This window comes from Remersonia thermophila, chromosome 1 (genome assembly GCF_042764415.1).
Source record: "Remersonia thermophila strain ATCC 22073 chromosome 1, whole genome shotgun sequence".
Classification (NCBI taxonomy): Eukaryota; Fungi; Ascomycota; class Sordariomycetes; order Sordariales; family Chaetomiaceae; genus Remersonia; species Remersonia thermophila.
Window position 1 is genome coordinate 748,865 of NC_092217.1, and position 19,495 is coordinate 768,359.

Here is a 19,495-nt window from a genome sequence, read left to right on the forward strand (position 1 = left end):
GTGCTGCTCTTTGCAGGTTCCCAGATTCGGGCTACCCTCGATACCACGTACTTGGCTCTACGCAGTACCTAGGCAATGAGAGTCGGGTGGTTGAAATACTGATAGTATAGGTCCATGAAGAACTGGTGCCCACAAAGTCCCCCCCAGGGCTTCCCCAGGGTCTCAACGCCTTCGGCATAGCCTCGGACGCAAGAGACGCGGCTGTTCTCGGCAGGAGGCTGTGGTTTCTGCGGAGCCCACCCCCCCACCCCCCCCCCCCCCTTGTCTGGAGTTGGCCGTCTTGGCTTCGACATTTCTTGCACGGGCTAGGTACATAGGTCATGTCCACTCTGCCGCAAGCCGCTCCATGTCTTTTTGTCTTAGCTGCCTCCGTCAAACCTGGAAGTACTGGCTTGGCAGCCCAACCACCGCCGCACGAGGTTCTGCATGCCGGGTCTAACAAACAGGAATCAGGTAATCAACCTTGGACTCTGACCTAAGACCTACATAGGGTTCGGTCCTTGATCGATTCCGTGAGATGCTTATCACCGGCACCTCAGCATTTCGGGCTCCCTCTTTCTCCTTCCTCCCTAGGTACCAAGGTACACCTCAGGTATTTGGCAAAGCGGTTGATTTCTGAACCTCACTACCCAAAGTGTCTTCATTTCTTCCCGAGGTCCCCTGGTGCTACGGTAGGCTCCAAGATCCATTTCCCTTTCCGGTGCTAGTCCTACCGAGCCGAGCCTCTCTTTCTGGGGACGGACCAACCAACGGACCAAGGCGACCACGGTGATTCAGCCAACCCCCGTCGTCCCGTCGTCGGCCCAGTCGCAGTCGACCACAGCGCCCGGGGCTCGCAGCAAACGGGCTGACCCGTGGGCAACTCTCCGACAGGGCAGTGCGAGGCTCTCTCAACAACCCAACCCCCCCCCCCCCCCCCCCCAGCTCCTCGACGTGTTTCAGCCTGCTCCCGCCGAGAGAAATCCAAATCATTGTGCAAACCCTCTTTCTCACCTCACCTACCTACCCCCTTGAGATTCCAACATTCGCTCGTCTCTCAATTTGACAATCGTTGAATCGCCTTCCTGCATCATCCAACCTTCACTTTTTTTTTTTTCCTCCCCTGTCGACATCGACCGTTTCTCTCGAGAAAGGCGCTCGGCCGCCGCTCGACTTTCCGAACCGATAGTGTAATTTCGCTGCCCGGCGCCATTTCCCACCCCTCTCTCTCCACATTCGACCACGGCTAGGCGGCTGGACGCGCCTTTTCCACCGACGACCAACCACCACCACCACCACCACCACCACTCCTAGGGCCTCGGCCCCCCATCTGTTGACACCAGCGACGACGCTTTCCCATCACCCACCGTTCGCCGTGGCTTCGCAACGCGAACTTCGCCGGTCCTATCTGGCCGGCTCCCAACCCATCTCGAGTTTCGACGGGACCTACACGAGCCCGCATTACCGGGACACCACCGCCATCATGATGGGTCCAGGCGCGCCCATCGGCTCCGCCAGGAGCCCCAAGCCGAAGCTCTTCTCGTCCGACTTCCTCGCCAACAAGTGGGCGAAGCTCTTCTTTGGCGTCGTCGGCCTGCAGGCCTTGGTCTGCGTCGCCATGGAATCGTACGTCATCCACCGGCCGCCTCGTCGCCTCCCTCGCGCTCGCCTCGTCGGGGGTTGCCTGCGTATGTGTTGTGTGTGCTGACCTCGGCGCAACCCGGTGTGGCAGATACGTGTTCGGGAGGTTCCAGTTCAGCCTCGAGTACCAAGACGACGAGTCGCTCACGGACCACCTCCGCTCGCAATACCGCACCATCCCGACCTTCCTGACGCTCTTCATCTTTGGATTCCTCTACATCCTGGTCCTGGCCTGGGACGCCCTGCGCCTCAAAAACACCATTCAGATCATCGGCCTCTGCCTCGCCAACCTGGCCCTCTTTGTCTACACCATCCTCCAGATCGACCAGATCGACGAGTCCATCGACACCCTGGTGGCCGCCGGCGCCCTCAAGCCGAACCGGGTCGACCGCGACGTCTGGGCCCTCATCCGTCCCTTCCTCATCGCCGTCCCCGCCGTCGTCGGCGCCACCACGGTGGCCATGACCGCCCTCGCCTGGCAGCTCTACCGCGAGTTCGCATGGGACATCCTGAAGCAGATCGGCGCCGACCTTCGCATGAAGAAGCGCTTCCTGCATTACCAGGTGGGCTTGTTCTCCCGGCTTGCTACCCTGTTCCAACGTATCGGCTAACCCCCCCCTTCCTCCCTTCCCAGATCTACATCGCCCTCCTCAAGTTCGACTTCTTCTTCTTCCTCGGCTTCACCGTCCAGTTCCTCGTCATCGTCAACGGCCTCAAGGACTTTGAGCTCGGCCTCCACGTCGCCGCCATCCCCATCACCATCGGCATCCTCCTGTGCGCCGCCTTCTTCACCCAGCGCGAGAACCGCATCGGCGTCATCGTCGTCATCCTCTTGTACTTTGGCGGCCTGGCCTACTTCTTCTTCAAGCTCGTCCGCATCTACCAGCCCGGCCACAGCCAGGACTACCTGGCCGTGCGCCGGTCGCTGACGGCCTTCGCCGTGCTCACCATCATCCTCATCATCCTGACCATCATCAACGCCTTCATCTGCATGAGCAACTTCGACAAGGGCCTCAAGGCGCACCTGGTCAAGCCCGCCGGCCCGGATCCCGAAAAGGAGGACGCCAACTCGTACCAGCTGAACGAGCACAAGCCGCCGTTGCCAAGCCGTATGACCATCGACTAAAAAGGAAAGGGGAGGGAGGGGAAAAAAAAACAGGTCTGGTGGGTGGGCTGTTGAGTTTGCGTTTTTGTTTTGTTTTGGTTTTGCGGGAGGATTGCTTGGGCGGCATGGGAGGGATTGGACACCATATACCAAAGGATTTCGATAACGATACTTTACGACACGATTGGCGGCGGCGGCGTGGCGGCGGCGTAGCGGCGAATAACAAGCATGCGGGTACCCTGGCGATGGAGGTGAGAAGGAGAGGGATGGAGGGAGGGAAGGAAAGAGGGTGGGTTTCGGGAATGATGGATGGGGGGGGGGTTGTTGGCGATGGGCGGTGGAAGGGTCAGGGAGTGAGAGAGAGTGTGTGTATGTGTGTATGTGTGTGTTGCTTTTGTGATATCCCCCTTTTTTGTTGGTCTTGTTTGAACCTGCTCTTTTCTTTTTTTTTTTTTTTTTTTTAATTCTCCGTGTGGTTTATATTGTCTACCTACCTATCTACCTACCTTAACTTATTGCGCAGGAGGGAGCAGCCAACCTCTTTGGATGCGTTCAAAGTCAATTTGCATACGGCGGTCCTACATTGGAACTTCCACGCCAAATTTTTTTTTTTTTTTTTTTCAGTCATATGGGTTGTCTTGTTATTTCCTTGCTATTTGCTATTTCCCTCCTGGGTTCGTGGTTGGTATGGACGGGTCATTGGTTGCGGAGGAAGATATGGGGGTTGACGATGGTCATTATTGTTTTTTTTTTTTTTTTTTCCTCTCTCTTGGGAACAGGACACAGCAGCCGCCGGGGGCTTCTTGTTGGTCCTTGATGATTTCTAACCTTGCTCATATGACCTAGCAGCTTCCAGAGCCCAGCTTCTTTCCCCTGGCATGATTATGAAAGTCGTATGTGGGAAAAGCAGGAGGAGGTTGCGGGGGAGAGGGCGCCATCAGGAAGCCAATGAATAAATGGTATCAGAGCACACGGGGAGACGGTTCACTAGTTGCCAGAACGAGGTCGTCGACGATGGCGCTTCGCCTCTCGCAGGGCACCCGCCCCTACAGAAAAGGCCTCGCGTCCTCGTGGTCTGAGTTGAGGCTTCCTACAAGACATCTCTGGTTCAGTCATGATGCATAGAACGGAACGGAATGAAACCTGCCATTTCGAATTTCTGCTGACCGTGCTGTCTCCCCCCATTCCGCCTGTACCATGCTCGGTGATGTCCTGACCATGGAAGAATCCAACGTCCCAATTGCACGCGTCCAACTCCAATGGAATCCTCCAAAACAAAAACAAAAAAAGGCACAAAGACTGCGGGGTCGACTACCTAGGTAGGCAGGTCGCTGAACGAATGGCTGCTTTCACCCCGCCGACGGTTCCGAAATGCTCTTCTCTTGGAAGACCAAGACAAGGCGAGGAAACCGTTGACGAAATCCACCTCTTGCCGCAGCGTCGCGTTACCGCCTCTCCCTCTCCGTCGCCCTCATTCTCCATCACATAAATGTTCTCTCCCCGCTGGCCCCCCTCCTCCGCCGGACCCTCTGCCGCCGCCGCCCGCCCGGGCTGCTGCTGTCTCCTGGTAGGCGAAGAAAGCACCCCACGAGCCCAGCTCGTCGTACGACTCGCGTAGCGCGGCCGTGATGAGCGCCGGGTCGGGGAGGCGCGAGGAGGAGGCGGCGTTCTGGGCGGCGTCCGCGGACACGGTCGCTGGCGGGGCACGGGTCGCTCCGTCGGCTGCGGCAGGCAACGTGGTGCCGCCTGCCCCGTCGGGCTCAAAGATGCTATCCGTGGGCCGAGCAGAGGGTGGCGCGAAGCCCGGTGATATCCCGTCCGCCGCCGGGCTGGTCAGGGCAGGCTCCTCGGGCGTCGACGTCAGCGTCGCCTGGTCGTCAGGGACCTCGTCGTCCCGGCCGCGGCCATCGTCATGCTCGACATCGACAGGGCTGTCTCGCCAGCCGCCCCGGAGGCGCAAAACCATGGCAGAGCCCCTCCCCCGCCCCCTCCCCCTCCCCTCCCCCAGGTAGCGCCCGCGCCACCGCGAAGATGCAGCTCCCCGCGTCGGAGTCCCGCAGAACGGCTCCACCCCGATTTGATCCAGCCCTTGCCGGTGCCCGGGCTAGCGGCACTGCTGCTGGTTTTGCTGCTGCTGCTGCTGCTGCTGCTGCTGGCTTTGTTGCCCGCAAAGCTAGAGCCCTACAAAATCACCCGGCGAGCATCCTTCATCTGCCCTTCGCTAGGACAGTAAGGGCACTTGAACCGATTGCCCTTGCACAGCTTCTGCAGGGTCTCGCGAGCGAGCATGTGGCCGCAGGGGATGACCATGGGCGGGTTGTCCTCGGTGGTTTGCTCCTTGGACACGGGGCACACAAAGATGCTGTGGAAGAGCATGCTCTCGGGGAGCGGGGTCTCGAACGGCAGCTCTTGTTTCGTGGTCCACTCGGTGCCCTTGGCGCGGGTCGCCTGCATGTACTTGATCTGGCGCGGAAGGGCCAGGGCGCCGGCCGTGACGGCCAGGTACAGCGGCGACTCGGCCGACAGGCCCAGCAGCGAGCAGAACTCGCGGGTGAACGAGGCGGCGACGTCGGTGAAGGCGTTGGTGAGGGTGAAGGTGGCGTGGTACGGCGAGCCGGCCAGGTTCGGGGCGAAGAGCATGGCGCTGGCGAGCTGCTGGATCTCGCGCAGGTGGCGGTCCTGGAAGCGGTCGAAGTGGCGGCGGGCGTAGGCCAGGGCGCCGGAAAGGCCGTTGTGCTCGTCGTCCGGGAGGCCGTTGACGGCCGGGCCCAGGAAGAGCCACACGTACTGGAGCTTGGAGAGCTCAAACTCGAGGTTGCTGCCGCGGGCTTCAAGCTCGGCCGAGTTGGCGCGAGCCCAGTCGATGGCGGGGAGGAGGTTGTGCGCCTTGAGCTGCTGGAGGATGCGGTACATCTCGGCGAACCTGTCCTGCAGCTCTTGCGAGTGGAGCGACGAGAGATCGTACTCGTCTTCGTCTTGGTCCATGTCTTGGTCGTAGTCGTCGTAATCATCCTCGTAGCCGTAGTCGCCATTCTCGCCGTCGTGGGCGCCGTTGGCGAGCGGCGAGCGGTGGGCGTCGTTGTCGTCGTCGTCGTCTTCGTCCATCCGGTCGACGGACCGCGACGAGGCGCGGCGCGGATGCTTTGTCTGGACCTCGTCGATGAAGGTGGACGCGACCGAGAACTGGCCCTCGCGCAGAAGGTGCATGGCGATGGCGCGGTTGATGAGCGGCACCCTCTTTGCGACCTCGTCGTCGTCGGGGGGCAGCTCCTTGACGGGGAAGTTCTTATCAAGGGCCCTTCCGATTTTCTTGTGGGACGACGAGGCAGCCTTGAGGCCGTCCATGGCCTTGTCAAAGGCCGTCTTGACGGGGTTTTGGAGCTTGGTCATGGTGAGGCTCGTGGTGTGCGGGTCCATGGCTGGCGCGGCGTCGTCGTCAGTCGGTCAGCCGCAAGGTCCCGTCGGATGCGTGGGCGGGCAACTCACCGCCGGCGATGTTCTCGCGGGCCTCGGTCAGCAGCTCAATGATGCGGTCGACATCTTGGGCCGCCTTGGAGAGCCGAGGCAGCTTGTGCGCCTTGGCCAGCTCGTCCAGCAGAGCGTCGAGCTTTTGCTTCGCTTCTGCGCTGGCCATGGCGTCAACGGGGGGATGGGACCTGGTAATCTAGATGGAGTTCGAGGCGGCGGTGGGAGCATCCAGGGGCGTTGAGCATTCTCTGCTGGGCGGCTAGAGCATCCTGCGTCGGTGCGATCCGGAGCGCGAAATGGCGATGCGGAGAGCGTGGTTCTCGGGGGATGGACGAGTCGGTCGGGTTGGCCAAGGTAGGTAGGTTGCAAGGGAGGCGGAGGTGCTGGCCCAGGGTATCACGGAGAAGGTTGTTGTGGGCTGCTTGCTTGCTGCATGCCTTGGGAGAAGACGGGAGAGATGAAAGTGAGAAAGAAAAACGAAACCACCTCCCCGACCTGACGGCTGCGTGATGACGGGATGCCGTCTGCTTGCGGGTTCCGGGCCCCGCCCCTTCAACCATCGATTGGGTGGGTAACGGCACGCAGTACTGTGTACTGCGTCTAGTACACGCTGCCGGGCCACCTGCAGTGGAGTTCAGGTGACGTATCGCCCTCCAAATGCTCTGGGTTTCCCCGCTGGGAAGGCTGTCCGTCCGCTGACACAGTGGGGCTTCAGGTTCCTGCCCAGAAACGGCTGAGCCCGTTTCCATGCTGCTTCCGTCCCGGGGTAACGTTAGGTAGTTACACAGTAGTTGGGTAACTTGGGTAACTAACTCGTTACGTCGCATTTACGTTTTTGTGATCCTTCATCTTTTCGTACTAGGTCGCTGCCCGTTTCTGTCACATGGCATTTGTATCGCTACAGCCTCTTGAGCCTCCTCCTCCTCCTCTTCCTCCTCCTCTTCCATATCCCGCCGCTTCACCAAGAATCCCCACCGCAATTCGAATTCCGCATCGAGAATCCGGTCCGTACATAGAGCCCCCTCTCGCTGGGCCCCCTTGAATCCTCACCGCCGGCCCCAGCGGCCCCACGATGGGTCCAGGCTGTTTGGCTCGCTCGCCTGCGGTTCCCTGAATCCAGCATGGATGTCCTGGGATGTAGCCACCTCGTCCCGAGCACGGCCATGTCCTTCAAGCTCCCCTTCCCGACGGCCGTCGACGGCAGGGTGCATCGGGAGGAGGAGCTCACCCTTGCCCGGCTGGCTTCGCACCACCAGAGACTTGCCAAAGACGCCGCCGCCTCCTCGGAGCCACGAGCTGCCGGCAGCACCGCCATGGCGAGCGCGCCGCCGACGACCGCCGTCCCCATCCCCGCCAACCGCCGTCGCGTGGTCCTCCCGGACCCCGTCGCCTTCAGGTCCGTCCTTGCTGCCCGCCCGAGGCGCTGGCGCCCCCCTCGGATAGCCCCAGCTGTGCCCTGGCTGACTTGGCTCGTCTCTCTCCGGCAGGTTCCTTGGGGAGGATCCCTCCGGGTCCGTCCTGGTCGCCGAGCGCCGCCGCGTCCTCCCCGGCTACGAGCTCTACCTCGTCGAGCAATGGGCGTGCTCGCGGGAGTCGCCCACCGTTGTCATCGCCACCTACACCGGCGACCCCAAGCACACCATCGTCGTAGGCGTCCTCGAGATACCCGCCGACGCCGAGTCATGGTCGCCCCGGGTTCGCTACTACTTCGGCGCCATGCAAAAGTACCATGCACGACCCAAGGAGACGGAGCTCGGCGAGCTCATGGTCACCAACCTTAGCAGCTTCCCCTCCGCCTTGACCGTCATCCCCGTGCCCGAGGGCGACATCCGCAAGCACCGCCGCGACTTCATGGTGAACGAGAACCTGAAGCGGCTCGGCTGCTCCGGGCGGTCCGGCCTGACGCTGACGGATCCCACCCCCGCCACCCAGGCCAAGTTTATGCAAATGTACAAGACGAGCGACAGGAGAGACTTCAAGGAGGCGGTCCTCGAGCTCGTCAGGCTGTGCCAGGTGGCCCTCTTCCTCTTCGGCATGCTCGACGAGGAGTTCATTGACGGTCTCCTCTGCGACGTGACCGAAAGGGCCGTCAACGACTGGTGGGCCAAGATCGGCTCCGAGTTCTTCACCGAGCCCTCGGACGGGATTTTGGGTCCCACCACGGTCGCCGCCCTGCTGGGAACCCTGTTGGGCGCGAGGAATCGCCTGAGCTCCTACGGAGCTCCCGTCTCCAAGGATGCCTTCGACACCGAGAGCACCAAGAAGGGCATCGGGACCTTTCAAAAGTCCATGAGGATGCCCAGGACCCGGCGGCTCGACCGGGAAACCCTCCTCAGGCTGCGCCGCGTCACCGCCAAGGCCGCTGCGGGAGACGGCGGCTGGGGCGTGCAAAAGGCCGTCAAGTCCACCGTGGCCGAAATCGGCGGGAAGCGCGGAGAGATCGTCATCGGCATGGTGGGCGGCCGTGACAAGGCCAACATTGGCGACATTGAGACGTCGGACCTGGGCAGGTTTGTGAGCCTTGCGTACGGCGAGCAGCCCAAATGGTTGTGGCACGGGAAGCCGCGAAGGACGGCCCAGCAGCCCGAACAGCCAGATCCCCCGCTGTCGGCGTTTGGGAGGGAGCTCAGAGACGAGGTGGGCTCACCGGCAGGCGCGGCCAGCTCCTGGAGGGCGCAGTCGGTGCCGCTCGAGGAGGAGCTCGAGCGGAAACGAGAGGACGCGCCGCCGACCTCGGTGCAACCGCCGACGGTCCACTCGCCGTCCCCGGCCGCCGAGACCCCTGCCGACCGGGACGCCCTCCGGAAGACCGTGTTCAAGAGCGTGGCCGGCAAGGTCAGCGATGCGCGCTCCGGCCTGGGCCGCATCAGGGACGCCGTCGGCGGCGGCTTGCGCGGCCACGCCTACCGTCCGTCCAAGGATGAGACCTCGGAGATGGCCGGGAGCGGTTACACGAGCCCCATCGCGATGCTGGCCCAGTCGTCGGCGGCCCTGACCAGCCCCGCCACCGCCAGCAAGGCGTTTCCGTGGAAGCCGAGGCCGGACGATGACCTCTCATCCGCTACCCCGGAGGGCGGCAGCGCCGGCACCGGCGCGCCGTCCTTGCCGTCGATCCAGGAGAGCGAGCGGACGGACCACGCCCTCGTCGGCAGAACGAAGGCGGGGGCTCGGGGCGCGAACCCGTCCGCCACCAGCTCGGACGCGGCCGATGCCGGCGAACCGCATGACCTGGCCCTCTTCGGCGAGCGCGGCCCCGAGGATCGGGCCCTGCTGGCCCTGCAGCGCCGCCGCAGCCTCGACTGCCTGGCGTCGCTCGAACGCCGGCCGAACGAGGCCCGCTTCCCGCGCAGGTTGTCCTTTAGCGCGGCCGAGGACGCCGTGCTGGGCTGGACGGAGCTGGTGAGCCTGGCCGATGCCGCCGTCGTCGCCGCCGCCGCCGCCGCCGACGACGACGACGACGATGCCGACGCCGACAACGCCGCGGCGGCGGCGGCGGCGTTGTCGGCAGAAGCAACAGCAGCAGCTGCGGCTGCACGAACCGAGATCTCTCGCCGGCTCTTCTGCCGCCTACAAGGGCTTCAATCCTCGCTGGGTCCGTGGGTGTGCAGCCAGGTATCCGCCATCTCGTCCCTCTCGCAGCTTCTCGACGCGCAGCGCGCCGAGGCGCAGGCCCTGCACTCGGCGGCCGAGGAAGCCTGCGACAGGGCGCAGCACGGAGCCCGCGAGGCCGTCGTGGAAGAGCGGGCGCGCCTGGCCGATGCGGTGAAGGACGTCGAGGTGCTGGCGGCCAAGCTCGAGTACGAGATCGGGGCGCTCGTGTCGCGCGTGGCCGAGGTGGAGGACGGCGTGCGCATGTTCGAGGTGCAGGTCAAGGACGTGGAGAGGAGAGCGGACGAGCTGAAGCGGGTGCTCGAGACAGAGAGCTGGCTGCATTGGTTCGTGAGGACGCTGACGGGCATCGGGACGGGGCCGAACATCACGAGGGAAGGGTAATCCCACCGCGGGCGAGCCGGTAGGGTGATGACGAGAAGAGCGGCGTTTGGGGGGGCTTGCTTGGCTGGTTTGTGGAGGGATGGCGGCGTTCTTGACGGCATGGTCCGGGGGCAGCATGGTGTTGGGCGCTCGGTGCCTACATGGGGTTTCATAGACATGATCAACATCTGGCGGGGCTGAGGGAGCGGCATTGGGGCGTTTGAAAGCGATGGAGAAGGGTTTTTTTTTTTTTTTTTTTTTGTTTCGTGATTTCCAAACCAGGCCAGATCTCGCCGGATCGTACCGCTTACCCGTGCTTCCGTTGGATATATAATAATACATGAACCACGCATATCGGTTCCAGGATCTATAGACCTGCTGCCCAACCCGACCGGTCCCTGACGCCCTGGTACAATACTTGACCCATATCCCGAGAGAAACAGTGTCCGCCAGCTCAACCTCCCGTCTAAGCCAGCCACCTTGACCCAACCCGCTCTCCAAATATCAATATCAATACACGTTTTTTTGGTCTTTCGAACTCTTTCCGTATCGACACCCCAGGCCCGCCGTCGCCTTGTTCATCGTCAAAGGAGGGAAAAAAAAAAATAACAAGGACGATCGATGTGCTAGGCTCCGGTCCGTCCCGCTCTCCCGCCCCGACTCGTCCGTCACCCTAACGTCCCCTATCTCTTGTTTCTTTTTCGTGAAAGATGGAGAGGTCGGCACACCCGGGCGGGGCAGCAAAGAGAGAGAGATCTCCTAGGACGTCCCTCCTGCTCGTCCGCCTGTCCTTTTTTCTTGCCTCTACGCCCCGAACCCGCGGGCGGCGCCCTCGCGCTGCAGCTGCTCCGAGATGGTCTGGTGCGCCTCGAAGAACTTGGCCGCGCACCGGTCCAGGCAGACCGACTCGCCCTTGGACAGCTCGCCTTCGCGGTACGTCTTGTCGACGCACTTGAGGGTGCAGAGCTTGATCATCCTGTTGAGAGAAAAGAAAAAGGAAAAAAAAAAAAAAAAGGTGTCAGCTTTGGAGTTTGGTTTTCTTTTGCGTGGTTCTTTGGGGGGGTTCTGCTCTATGCTCTACACGCACCTCGAGTGCATCTCGGCGACGACGCGGAGCTCGTTCTCGACGGCAGCGATCTTCTCGGCCGACGTGGGCTGCGGGCGGCCAAAACCGAAGAGAGACATGTTGGATGGCGGGGTGGAAGGGGGAGGGCGGTTGAGGGGGTGGGCTGGATTTCTTGGGCCGATGTGGATGTTTCTCTTGGAGTTGGACGGCGAAGCTTTGGGTGTTGGGAGGTCCAAGTTTGGCAGGTTTTGCCCGTCATTGCCCAGACGGGAGATTCTCGGCAATCCGATGCTGCGAGACAATTCGAAAAGGTGATTGGCCGCCGCCCGCTCAAGTGGGTCCCCCCACTCGGGTGGGGCCCCGCTCACAAAAGTTTCCAGTCAACCTCGATTCGTCCTCACGAGCGTGAAAGTCACGGAACCTGCGGCATCGCCCACTCTTCCTCTTCCATCTTTTCCCGAGGTGAATGTTCCAGCTTTGTGGCATCCCCAAAGAAGCAGGGTTGGGAGGACGCCATCTCCATGTGAGTACCTACCTAGTCTGGCTGATTCTTTCTCCCGCATGGCACCATGATGACCACACGACATCAAGAACCGTTGCGACTGACGCCTTGGGCGCATGATCACAACATACCCGAGTCTGACCGTGCCTTGGCCTCCCCCAGCCCCCTCTCCCTCTCTTGGTGGTCCTTGACGAGCTTCCTCGTACGCTGACACGACCGGCCAGACAATGCAATGAGACCATCCCCGAGCCTCCAGTTCCTGCGGCCGTACCTCTGGAAGCCCGCCGGCCCGCCCAACCCGGCGTATGCCCGCTTCTTCCACCTGGCCCGGCAGCAGGAGCTGGAGCAAGCCGGGGCTCTCAAGTACCCGCGCCTCCGCCACCATGGCCCCGTCATGCGCATCCCCGACTTCCGCACAAGGTATGCGGACATCTCGGAGGGCACCCTCGCCGAGGAGGAGGTGACGCTTCACGGCCGCGTCGAGTCGGTCCGCCGCGCCGGGTCCAAGCTCGTCTTCCTCGACCTGCGGGGCGAGTTCGAGCGCGTCCAGGGCATCTGCAACTTCGGGAAGCTCGAGGACGGCACCCCGCTGCCCCGCCTCAAGGAGCTGGCCCGCCTCCTGAACCGCGGCGACATCATCTCGGTGAGGGGCAGGGCAACCCGCACGCCCTCCGGAGAGCTCACCATCCAGGCGACGGCCCTGCCCGAGCTGCTGACCCCGAGCATCCTCCCGCTGCCCACCAAGCTCGTCGACGACGAGTCCCGCAACCAGCAGCGCCACCTGGACATGCTCGTGAACCGCAGGACCACCGACATCCTGCGCCTGCGCTCCTACCTGATCCGGTACCTGCGCGACTTTTTGCACGAGCGGAGCTTTCTCGAGTTCCAGACCCCGATCCTGGCCGGCGACGCCGGGGGCGCCACGGCCCGCCCCTTTGTCTCGTCGACAAAGGCCGTGTCCAAGGACGTCGCCCTGCGCATCGCCCCCGAGCTGTGGCTGAAGCGCCTGGTCGTCGGCGGCGTCGAGCGCGTCTTTGAGCTCGGCCCGGCCTTCCGCAACGAGGGCATCGACCAGACCCACAACCCAGAGTTCACCATCTGCGAGTTCTACCACGCCTACGCCAACCTCGACGACCTGCTCTCCCTCACCGAGGCCCTGATCCGCGGCGCCGCCGCCCACTGCCAGGACCTCATCGCCACCAAGCTCACCTCCCTCCCGCCCGTCGACCTCGCCTTCTTCGAGGCGCCGTTCCGACGCGCCGAGTTCATCCCCACGCTCGAGGCGACCCTCGGCTTCCCCTTCCCCGATCTCTCCTCCCCCACCGCCCTCGCCGACCTCACCGCCCTCCTCGACCAGCACAACATCCGCCTCGAGACCACCGACGAGGCGCCGCCCGCCACCGCGCTCTCCCAGCTCCTCGACCGGCTCGCGGCCGCCTACATCGAACCCCTCTCCGCCTCGGCCCCGCTCTTCATCACCCACCACCCCGTCTGCATGTCCCCGCTCGCCAAATCCTTCGTCTGCCCCAAGACCGGCCAGGCCATCTCGGCCCGCGCCGAGCTGTTCGTCGGCGCCCGCGAGCTGGCGAACATGTACGAGGAGGAAAACGACCCGTTTGAGCAGCGGAGGAAGTTCCTCGACCAGGCCGCCGCGCGCGTCCACGCCGCCGCTGGTGGCGGTGGCGGCGGCGACGAGGCGGACGCGGACGCCGGCGCCATCGACGAGAGCTACGTGCGCACCCTCGCGTCCGGGTTGCCGCCCACGGGCGGATGGGGTTGCGGCGTGGAGAGGCTGGTGATGCTGTTTAGCGGGTCCAAGAAGATCAGCGATTGCCTCAGCTTTGGGAATCTGAGGAACGTGGTTGGGCTGTCGGCCCATCACCATCAGCAGCAGCCGCCTTCTTCTTCTCCTTCTCCGACCGCCGGCGCTTCGGAAGGGGAAGAGCGCGAGGTGAAATAAAAGGGGACAGAAAGCATAATTACAATGTGTATATATGTGCATGTAGAAATACTTATGTCAAGTTACAAGCCATTCTCCCTGTTGAGCCGAGTGGATCGATACACCTTGGGCCTTTTACGCGGGCCGCGATGCTCAACTCAACCCGGCACGAAGCGTATCGCACCTTGACATCTCGCAAGGTCAATCACCGAAATGTGCAAGTTGAATGTTATAGCCCATACCCGTTCCATTCTCTGAGCCTGTTGGAGGAGGCATCCTTTGACTTCGCAAGAGTCGAGATGATCTAACTAGCTAGCTAAGAAATACGAGCAAAGAAGAAATGCGTTTCTGCGTGATGTCCATGAGACGCCGAGGCATCGAGGCATCCAGTCACGCTTGACGCCAAATTCCCATGAGCAATCCCGTTCTCCCCCTCCCTCTCTCCTCTTTGCGTATCGAAATTCCCATCCCGAACGACCCTAGCAAGGCCAAACTTTGTCCGTGCCCCCCTTTTCGCGGTCCCCAATGCCTTCCCGTATCCATCCTCGCGTCGTCGCAGCTTTGATCATTGCGATAGATGGTTGAGACGAGATGCCATGTGTCTGCTCTGAAGCGAGTGAATCCTACCCCCAACGCCATGTGCTGTCCCTTGAATGCCATGCTTGCTTGCCGGTAACATGCCATCTCTGCCGTGTTCACCCATGCCCCAAAACGCCGCATCTCGTAGAATAAACCGATTCTGATACCCCATGAAATACCCCATAGCTGGATCGTGGAGCCATGAGAGTCTATGGTCCAGAGGAAAGCCCAATTGTGAAACTCGAGACGAAAAATAAGCTGCAAAGGAAAGTTGAGAAGCCGCCTTATGATAAGGACATCTCCTCCAGCATCTTCTGGTGAATGATCAGCTTCCAAAGGGGGCAGAGAAGCTGTCCTTCATGCCAAAGATGCCGAGCAAGAGGGTCGATGGGACCTTGATGGCCGCCGCACGCCTGACTTCCAGTGCTGAGGAAAAGCCAACTGTGAGCATCTCGCGACAGACGCCTACCAATCGCCCCACCTGCATTGGTTGTACATCTCGTTCCGGAAATGCCAGTCCTCCCATTCCTTTTTATACGCCTCCTTGTTGAGAACAGGGTCGGGGACGGGCTTGTCCAGGTTGAGGGGCAGGTAGCCTGGTGTCGTCCGCGACCAGACGCAGTCCTCAACCCGGGCGTGGCAGTACCTGTAGACGTTCTTGTCATCCTTGTTTTGCTTCAACCGTTCCTCATGCCGGATGGATCTGCAGATGGCCGGGTCTTTCTTGACCTGCGCCGGAATGGGGCCCCGAAAGTTCGCGTCCAGACGGGCCGTCAGCTCCCGAGGGAGCATCTTGGAATAGACGCCGTAGTAGCCATCCCAGAACAACCGGTCCGTCCGGCTCGACCAAACCCAACGCCGGTTGAAGGACTCCTTCGACTCGGGGCCAAACTCCAGTTCCTCGTACAAGGGCACCTCCATCGAGCGAAGGCAGGGGTGCCTCATCTGCGGGCCGCCCTGGCGATAATCGACGGGTCCTTTCAGGGGATTGCGGAACATCCTCCAGCGGTGCAGGCCGTCGCGCCACTCGTCCAAGCACGGCGGGGGCATCGGCATGAGCTTCTCGTTGAACAGCCCCTTGCGGGCCATGGACCAGATCGCGTCGGTGTACCTGGCCATCTTGGCGGCCTTCGCGAGGCGCTCCTCGTCCGTGAGCAGTTCAGAAAGGTCAGCGACGTTCCCGAGGTTGGGAATCCACGTCGAGATGGCAGCCAGCTGCCAGAGCCGGAGATGGCTGTCCTCCATGTCCGTGATGAACTTGCCCATTTTGCAAGCCCAGCAGCAGTCGAGGCGCATGGGGAAGAGACACCTCGGCAGGCTGGTTTCGCACACTCCGCACACATCCCAATGGGTCCAGTACGCCCCAGCAAAGCGGGTTTTCGCGTCTCCCATGTAGCGCGCCATGTTGGGGGGGATACGGGGAGTCCCGTGGTTGTCACCGTTCATCGCCGCCATCAAGTCGTGGGCAAACCGATCCTTGGTGCGTTGGATGACGCCTTGGCCAGCACCCTTGTGCTGCTCGAGCTCATGATCGTAAGTCATGACAGCTTCGCGTGCCTTCAATGCCCAGAGCACATCCACGCCCGGAAGCTGGCGCACGAACCGCCAAAACGCCGAACGATTGCCCAGTAGATCCATCCCCACCGTCTTTGCGAGCTCCCAGACGCGGAGGATCATGGCAAAGACGGCGCGGGGAGTGTCAAAGGTCGGCTCGTGCCAGGTGACGGCAAAAGAGCCCACCCGCGGACCCGAGCTGGGGCCACGAAAGCAGTAGGGGTAAAAGTCGAGGTGGATGTAGCCAGTGCTGGACCCGGGACGGGGGTTGTTTTGGATGGTGCGAAGCATGTTGGGGAGCCTGCAGACGTCGAGCAGGAGACAGCGCGTGATCACGACCTCTTCAAGGCTGGGAAGCGATTTGACCATGAGCGCAAACATGGTGGCGTTGAAGAAAGGAATCTGGTCAAGCACGATGGACCGGAAGGACGAGGGCGTGGTCGACATGACACCGCCTAATTTTGGTCAGTCACCGCTGCCACATGAGAATCGGGAAACGAAGCGGAACTTACAAAGCTTCACCATCTGCTGAAAATCGGTCATGTATGGGGTTTCGTTGTTCTCCGACCTCGGGACGATGACCAACGTGTTGCTGCGGGCACCGCCCCCGTGATGGTCTTGGCTCTTGATGAACTCATCCTTGGAGAAGTCGTCTGCCCTGAAGTCCCAGATGTCCTAACGAGGCTTTGTCAGCCGCGGTACGCTGAGGGAACCCACGGGGGATGAAACGGCACCACGCACAAAGTCATCCTTCAGCACCAGGGCCATGCGCTTGCAGGTGGAAACCAGCGCCGTGATGTCGCAGATGCTCGGTTGAAGCAGGCGAAGAATCATCTTCCTGAGCTCAGGGAGGACCAGGAGCTTCTCAAACAGAACAACATCTTGATTCAGGATCGGGGTGCTGGACGTTTCGGCCAGGGTGAACTGGGAGCATGTCAGCGGATGTGGGGGAAAGGATGCGGACGGCGGTGACCAAAGTGCAACGTACAGTGCCAAAGATCTTGGGAGAAACCGGCTTGTTCATGAGGGCCAGGCGTGCCTTCAGGAGCTTTCCCTTGCCTGCATCCCAGTAAAGCTTGTGGAGGGCCTGGGCCTCCTCGGATGTCATGTCGGGCGTTGGCTGGCGGAGCTGGCTCGTTTCGTACTTGGCGAACGCCTTGCGCATCTCCTTTTCGGGATGACTGCCGAGCGAGAGCCAGGTACGGTCGTAGTGGAAGCTGCAGACGCTTTCGGCGATGGGTTTGGGCTTCAAGGGGGTACCAACGTCAGCACTTGAACTTTGTCAGGGGGCCGCGGGCCCTCCGTCTAACCGGACCGTCACTCACATAGTCCACCCGCAACCGCCAAGGCAGCAGCCGAGCATACGGGTCTTGGTTGGGGAGAGGGTCGACCGGAGCAGCAGCTCCCGGAGGAAGGGCGGTGGCCACTCCAGAGTCTGCCTTCTTCCCAGCATTGTTGCGCTTCCGGTTGTTCTTCTTTGGCGGGTCCTGCTTGGGCGGGGGAACGTAGCCGTCAGGAAGTTCCAGCTTGGCGGTCACCAGGTTGCTGGCGGTGCCGCCTTTCTTTTTGCCGCCGCCAGCCATTGTGTGTTTGCTCTTTTTCGTTTGGATGACTGTGGTTTACTGGAACCGTCGGTTGGAGGTTTGCTAGACTTTGCCGGTGATGGTGAGGGTTCCTGGCAAGGCTGTAGATATGGACAAGTGTTAGTCTTTAGGTCCGCCGAAGCGATCCGTTTCTTCATTCTGGCCATCTTTGATGGTCACATGCAGAAACCAGCAAAAGTCCTGGCGAAAGACGGACAGCCGGGATCCCTTCAGACAAAAATGAGATAGATGGAGAATTCGGTAACGGGAGAGAGCGACAGAAACCCCCGCGACACGATGAATAAGTCATCGTTGAGAGATGTCCACAGACGGGAAGGGAAGGGTTGTGAGTTTATGGGGGATGCCAAAGCCGGGAGTGGAAATGGCAGGGGACGTGGTGGGCAGGTATGACGAGGGAAAGGAGGAGGAGAGAGCGAGTTTCCAAATCCCAATACGGACATGGACTCGAGAGTGACCTGAACTTCCAACTCCAGCGCTACCCGTTGGGCCAAGTTCCCAACTCAACCACGGGAATCCGAGCTAGATCACGCTTTTGAGCTGGATGCTGAGCTCGAGGCACCGAACCCATGAGAGGCGGGTGGTCTCTGGGGCTGGAGATGGAGATGATGGTGGAACGAACGGATGAACAATACAGAACAGCGGCTTACCAGAGAAGGTACAGCAGGAACTCGCTGTACTCGTGTCGATGTAGTGCTGCTGAGTCGGAGACGGTAAAGCTTGTCGAGACTGTTCTTTGGGACCGCACTCGGCTTGGAACACTTTCTGGGTTTTACGGCTTGGTCTAACGGAAAACGCGCAGGGTCAACGAGATGGGAAAGAGCTTCAACGTAACGAGGGCGAGACCGCAGGCCTATGATAACCAATGGCGCTGCCTGGTGACGAGAGACTCCTCGTAGCCAGTCTGCCACGTCGGTGGTCCGGGCGATGAAGCGATTGTTGTCGTATTGGCAGCAGAGGGATGCTGAACGATGAGGACGAGTGCTAGCTCTGGAAGTTGAGGTTTCCAAAGGGAACGTTTGTTGGAAATAAGAGAGGTGGGGAGAAAAGAGAGAGTGCAGGAGATGGAGGATGGAAGAAGAAGAAGAAGAAAAAGAAGAAGAGAGCTAATTATCTTTCTTCCTGTGGTCAGAATTGCCAGTAAGGTTCAGTCGCTAGCGAGGAGGGTGGGAACAATAGATCAGATGAGGTTGGTTAAGGTTCGGGGCAGGAAGACAATAGACCCCAAAAGAACAATAGATTCCTTTGGAGGTCAGGACGCTATTCGATGTACTCGGGTTTTGTTTACTATCCAGATCGTTTCGAGGGAGCAAGTCGGTCTGGTTCTCGACAATGAAACAATTCCGTTCCCCATTCTCCCAGGAGAACGTTCTAAAACTTCCATCGCCCAGGCATCACCTGTAACGGTCAGAGTAACCAGAGGCCTTGGGCTGACATGACAACGTTGTGTCCCCTCCGTATTCGCTCCTGAGACTCGAAAACTGCCATGGCCGTTCCCCAAGGGAGCAGTTTCACGGGGTGGGTATCCGTCAGAAAGTGAGCCCAGCATACGACCTGGCTTCCAGAACAGCATGGTGAGCAAGACTAGAGGCAACCCTCCCATGTTTGTCTGCAACCAAAAGACAAACTAAACGCGCGCGAATCATCCCCTTGAACTCCTATCCTTTCTTCCGACTCAGATGACTCCCCAGGAAGGGTCGGCGGCGACTGTAAGTTGATGGCCAATCGGCTTGCTTCAAAGCTGACGGCGACGACCTTCGCAAGAAATATATACAAGAGAGAAGAGGTTCAACAACTGTGAGAACTCGGTGGCTCCCTCCATGCCATCCAAGGGAGAACTCCAATGAGACTACTAGGTGTGTGGGCTCAGAGTGGAACGGATTCGCTGAGTTGCGGCTGCTTCTTAGGACATGGCTCACCATCCCACTATCGCAGTCTCGATGTTCACCTTGAGCTCAGGAAAGGCTTAAATGGCAGATGTCCATGAATTAGGCAAGTAAGAACAAAGCCTCGTGATGTCCAGGCTTTGTTGACATCCTGTTATCACCCATGAAGTTGGAACGGGTGAAACTTGGCCCGACACCCCACG

The 19,495-nt window shown here is 60.8% G+C and overlaps 6 protein-coding genes across 6 annotated transcripts; 3 read left to right on the forward strand and 3 right to left on the reverse strand.

The window, feature by feature from the left end:
* Positions 1 to 1,465: 1,465 nt before the first annotated feature.
* On the forward strand, positions 1,466 to 2,746 carry VTJ83DRAFT_211 (uncharacterized protein; the record flags this gene model as incomplete). The annotated part of the gene is made up of 3 exons (XM_071008344.1): positions 1,466 to 1,605; positions 1,712 to 2,183; positions 2,255 to 2,746. 3 exons carry the CDS (start codon positions 1,466 to 1,468, stop codon positions 2,744 to 2,746), a joined length of 1,104 nt encoding a protein of 367 aa, XP_070869564.1.
* A 2,160-nt stretch (positions 2,747 to 4,906) lies between these two features.
* VTJ83DRAFT_212 (uncharacterized protein) lies at positions 4,907 to 6,359 on the reverse strand (the record flags this gene model as incomplete). The annotated part of the gene is made up of 2 exons (XM_071008355.1): positions 4,907 to 6,144; positions 6,212 to 6,359. 2 exons carry the CDS (start codon positions 6,357 to 6,359, stop codon positions 4,907 to 4,909), a joined length of 1,386 nt encoding a protein of 461 aa, XP_070869565.1.
* A 997-nt stretch (positions 6,360 to 7,356) lies between these two features.
* VTJ83DRAFT_213 (uncharacterized protein) lies at positions 7,357 to 10,186 on the forward strand (the record flags this gene model as incomplete). The annotated part of the gene is made up of 2 exons (XM_071008366.1): positions 7,357 to 7,589; positions 7,681 to 10,186. The coding sequence occupies 2 exons, from the start codon at positions 7,357 to 7,359 to the stop codon at positions 10,184 to 10,186; spliced, it is 2,739 nt and encodes a 912-aa protein (XP_070869566.1).
* A 783-nt stretch (positions 10,187 to 10,969) lies between these two features.
* Positions 10,970 to 11,350, reverse strand: VTJ83DRAFT_214 (uncharacterized protein; the record flags this gene model as incomplete). Its single annotated transcript, XM_071008377.1, has 2 exons — positions 10,970 to 11,141; positions 11,253 to 11,350. The coding sequence occupies 2 exons, from the start codon at positions 11,348 to 11,350 to the stop codon at positions 10,970 to 10,972; spliced, it is 270 nt and encodes an 89-aa protein (XP_070869567.1).
* A 347-nt stretch (positions 11,351 to 11,697) lies between these two features.
* VTJ83DRAFT_215 (uncharacterized protein) lies at positions 11,698 to 13,693 on the forward strand (the record flags this gene model as incomplete). The annotated part of the gene is made up of 2 exons (XM_071008388.1): positions 11,698 to 11,752; positions 11,958 to 13,693. 2 exons carry the CDS (start codon positions 11,698 to 11,700, stop codon positions 13,691 to 13,693), a joined length of 1,791 nt encoding a protein of 596 aa, XP_070869568.1.
* A 1,023-nt stretch (positions 13,694 to 14,716) lies between these two features.
* Positions 14,717 to 17,388, reverse strand: VTJ83DRAFT_216 (uncharacterized protein; the record flags this gene model as incomplete). The annotated part of the gene is made up of 5 exons (XM_071008399.1): positions 14,717 to 16,260; positions 16,318 to 16,480; positions 16,547 to 16,729; positions 16,794 to 17,051; positions 17,131 to 17,388. The coding sequence occupies 5 exons, from the start codon at positions 17,386 to 17,388 to the stop codon at positions 14,717 to 14,719; spliced, it is 2,406 nt and encodes an 801-aa protein (XP_070869569.1).
* Between the last annotated feature and the right edge of the window lie 2,107 nt (positions 17,389 to 19,495).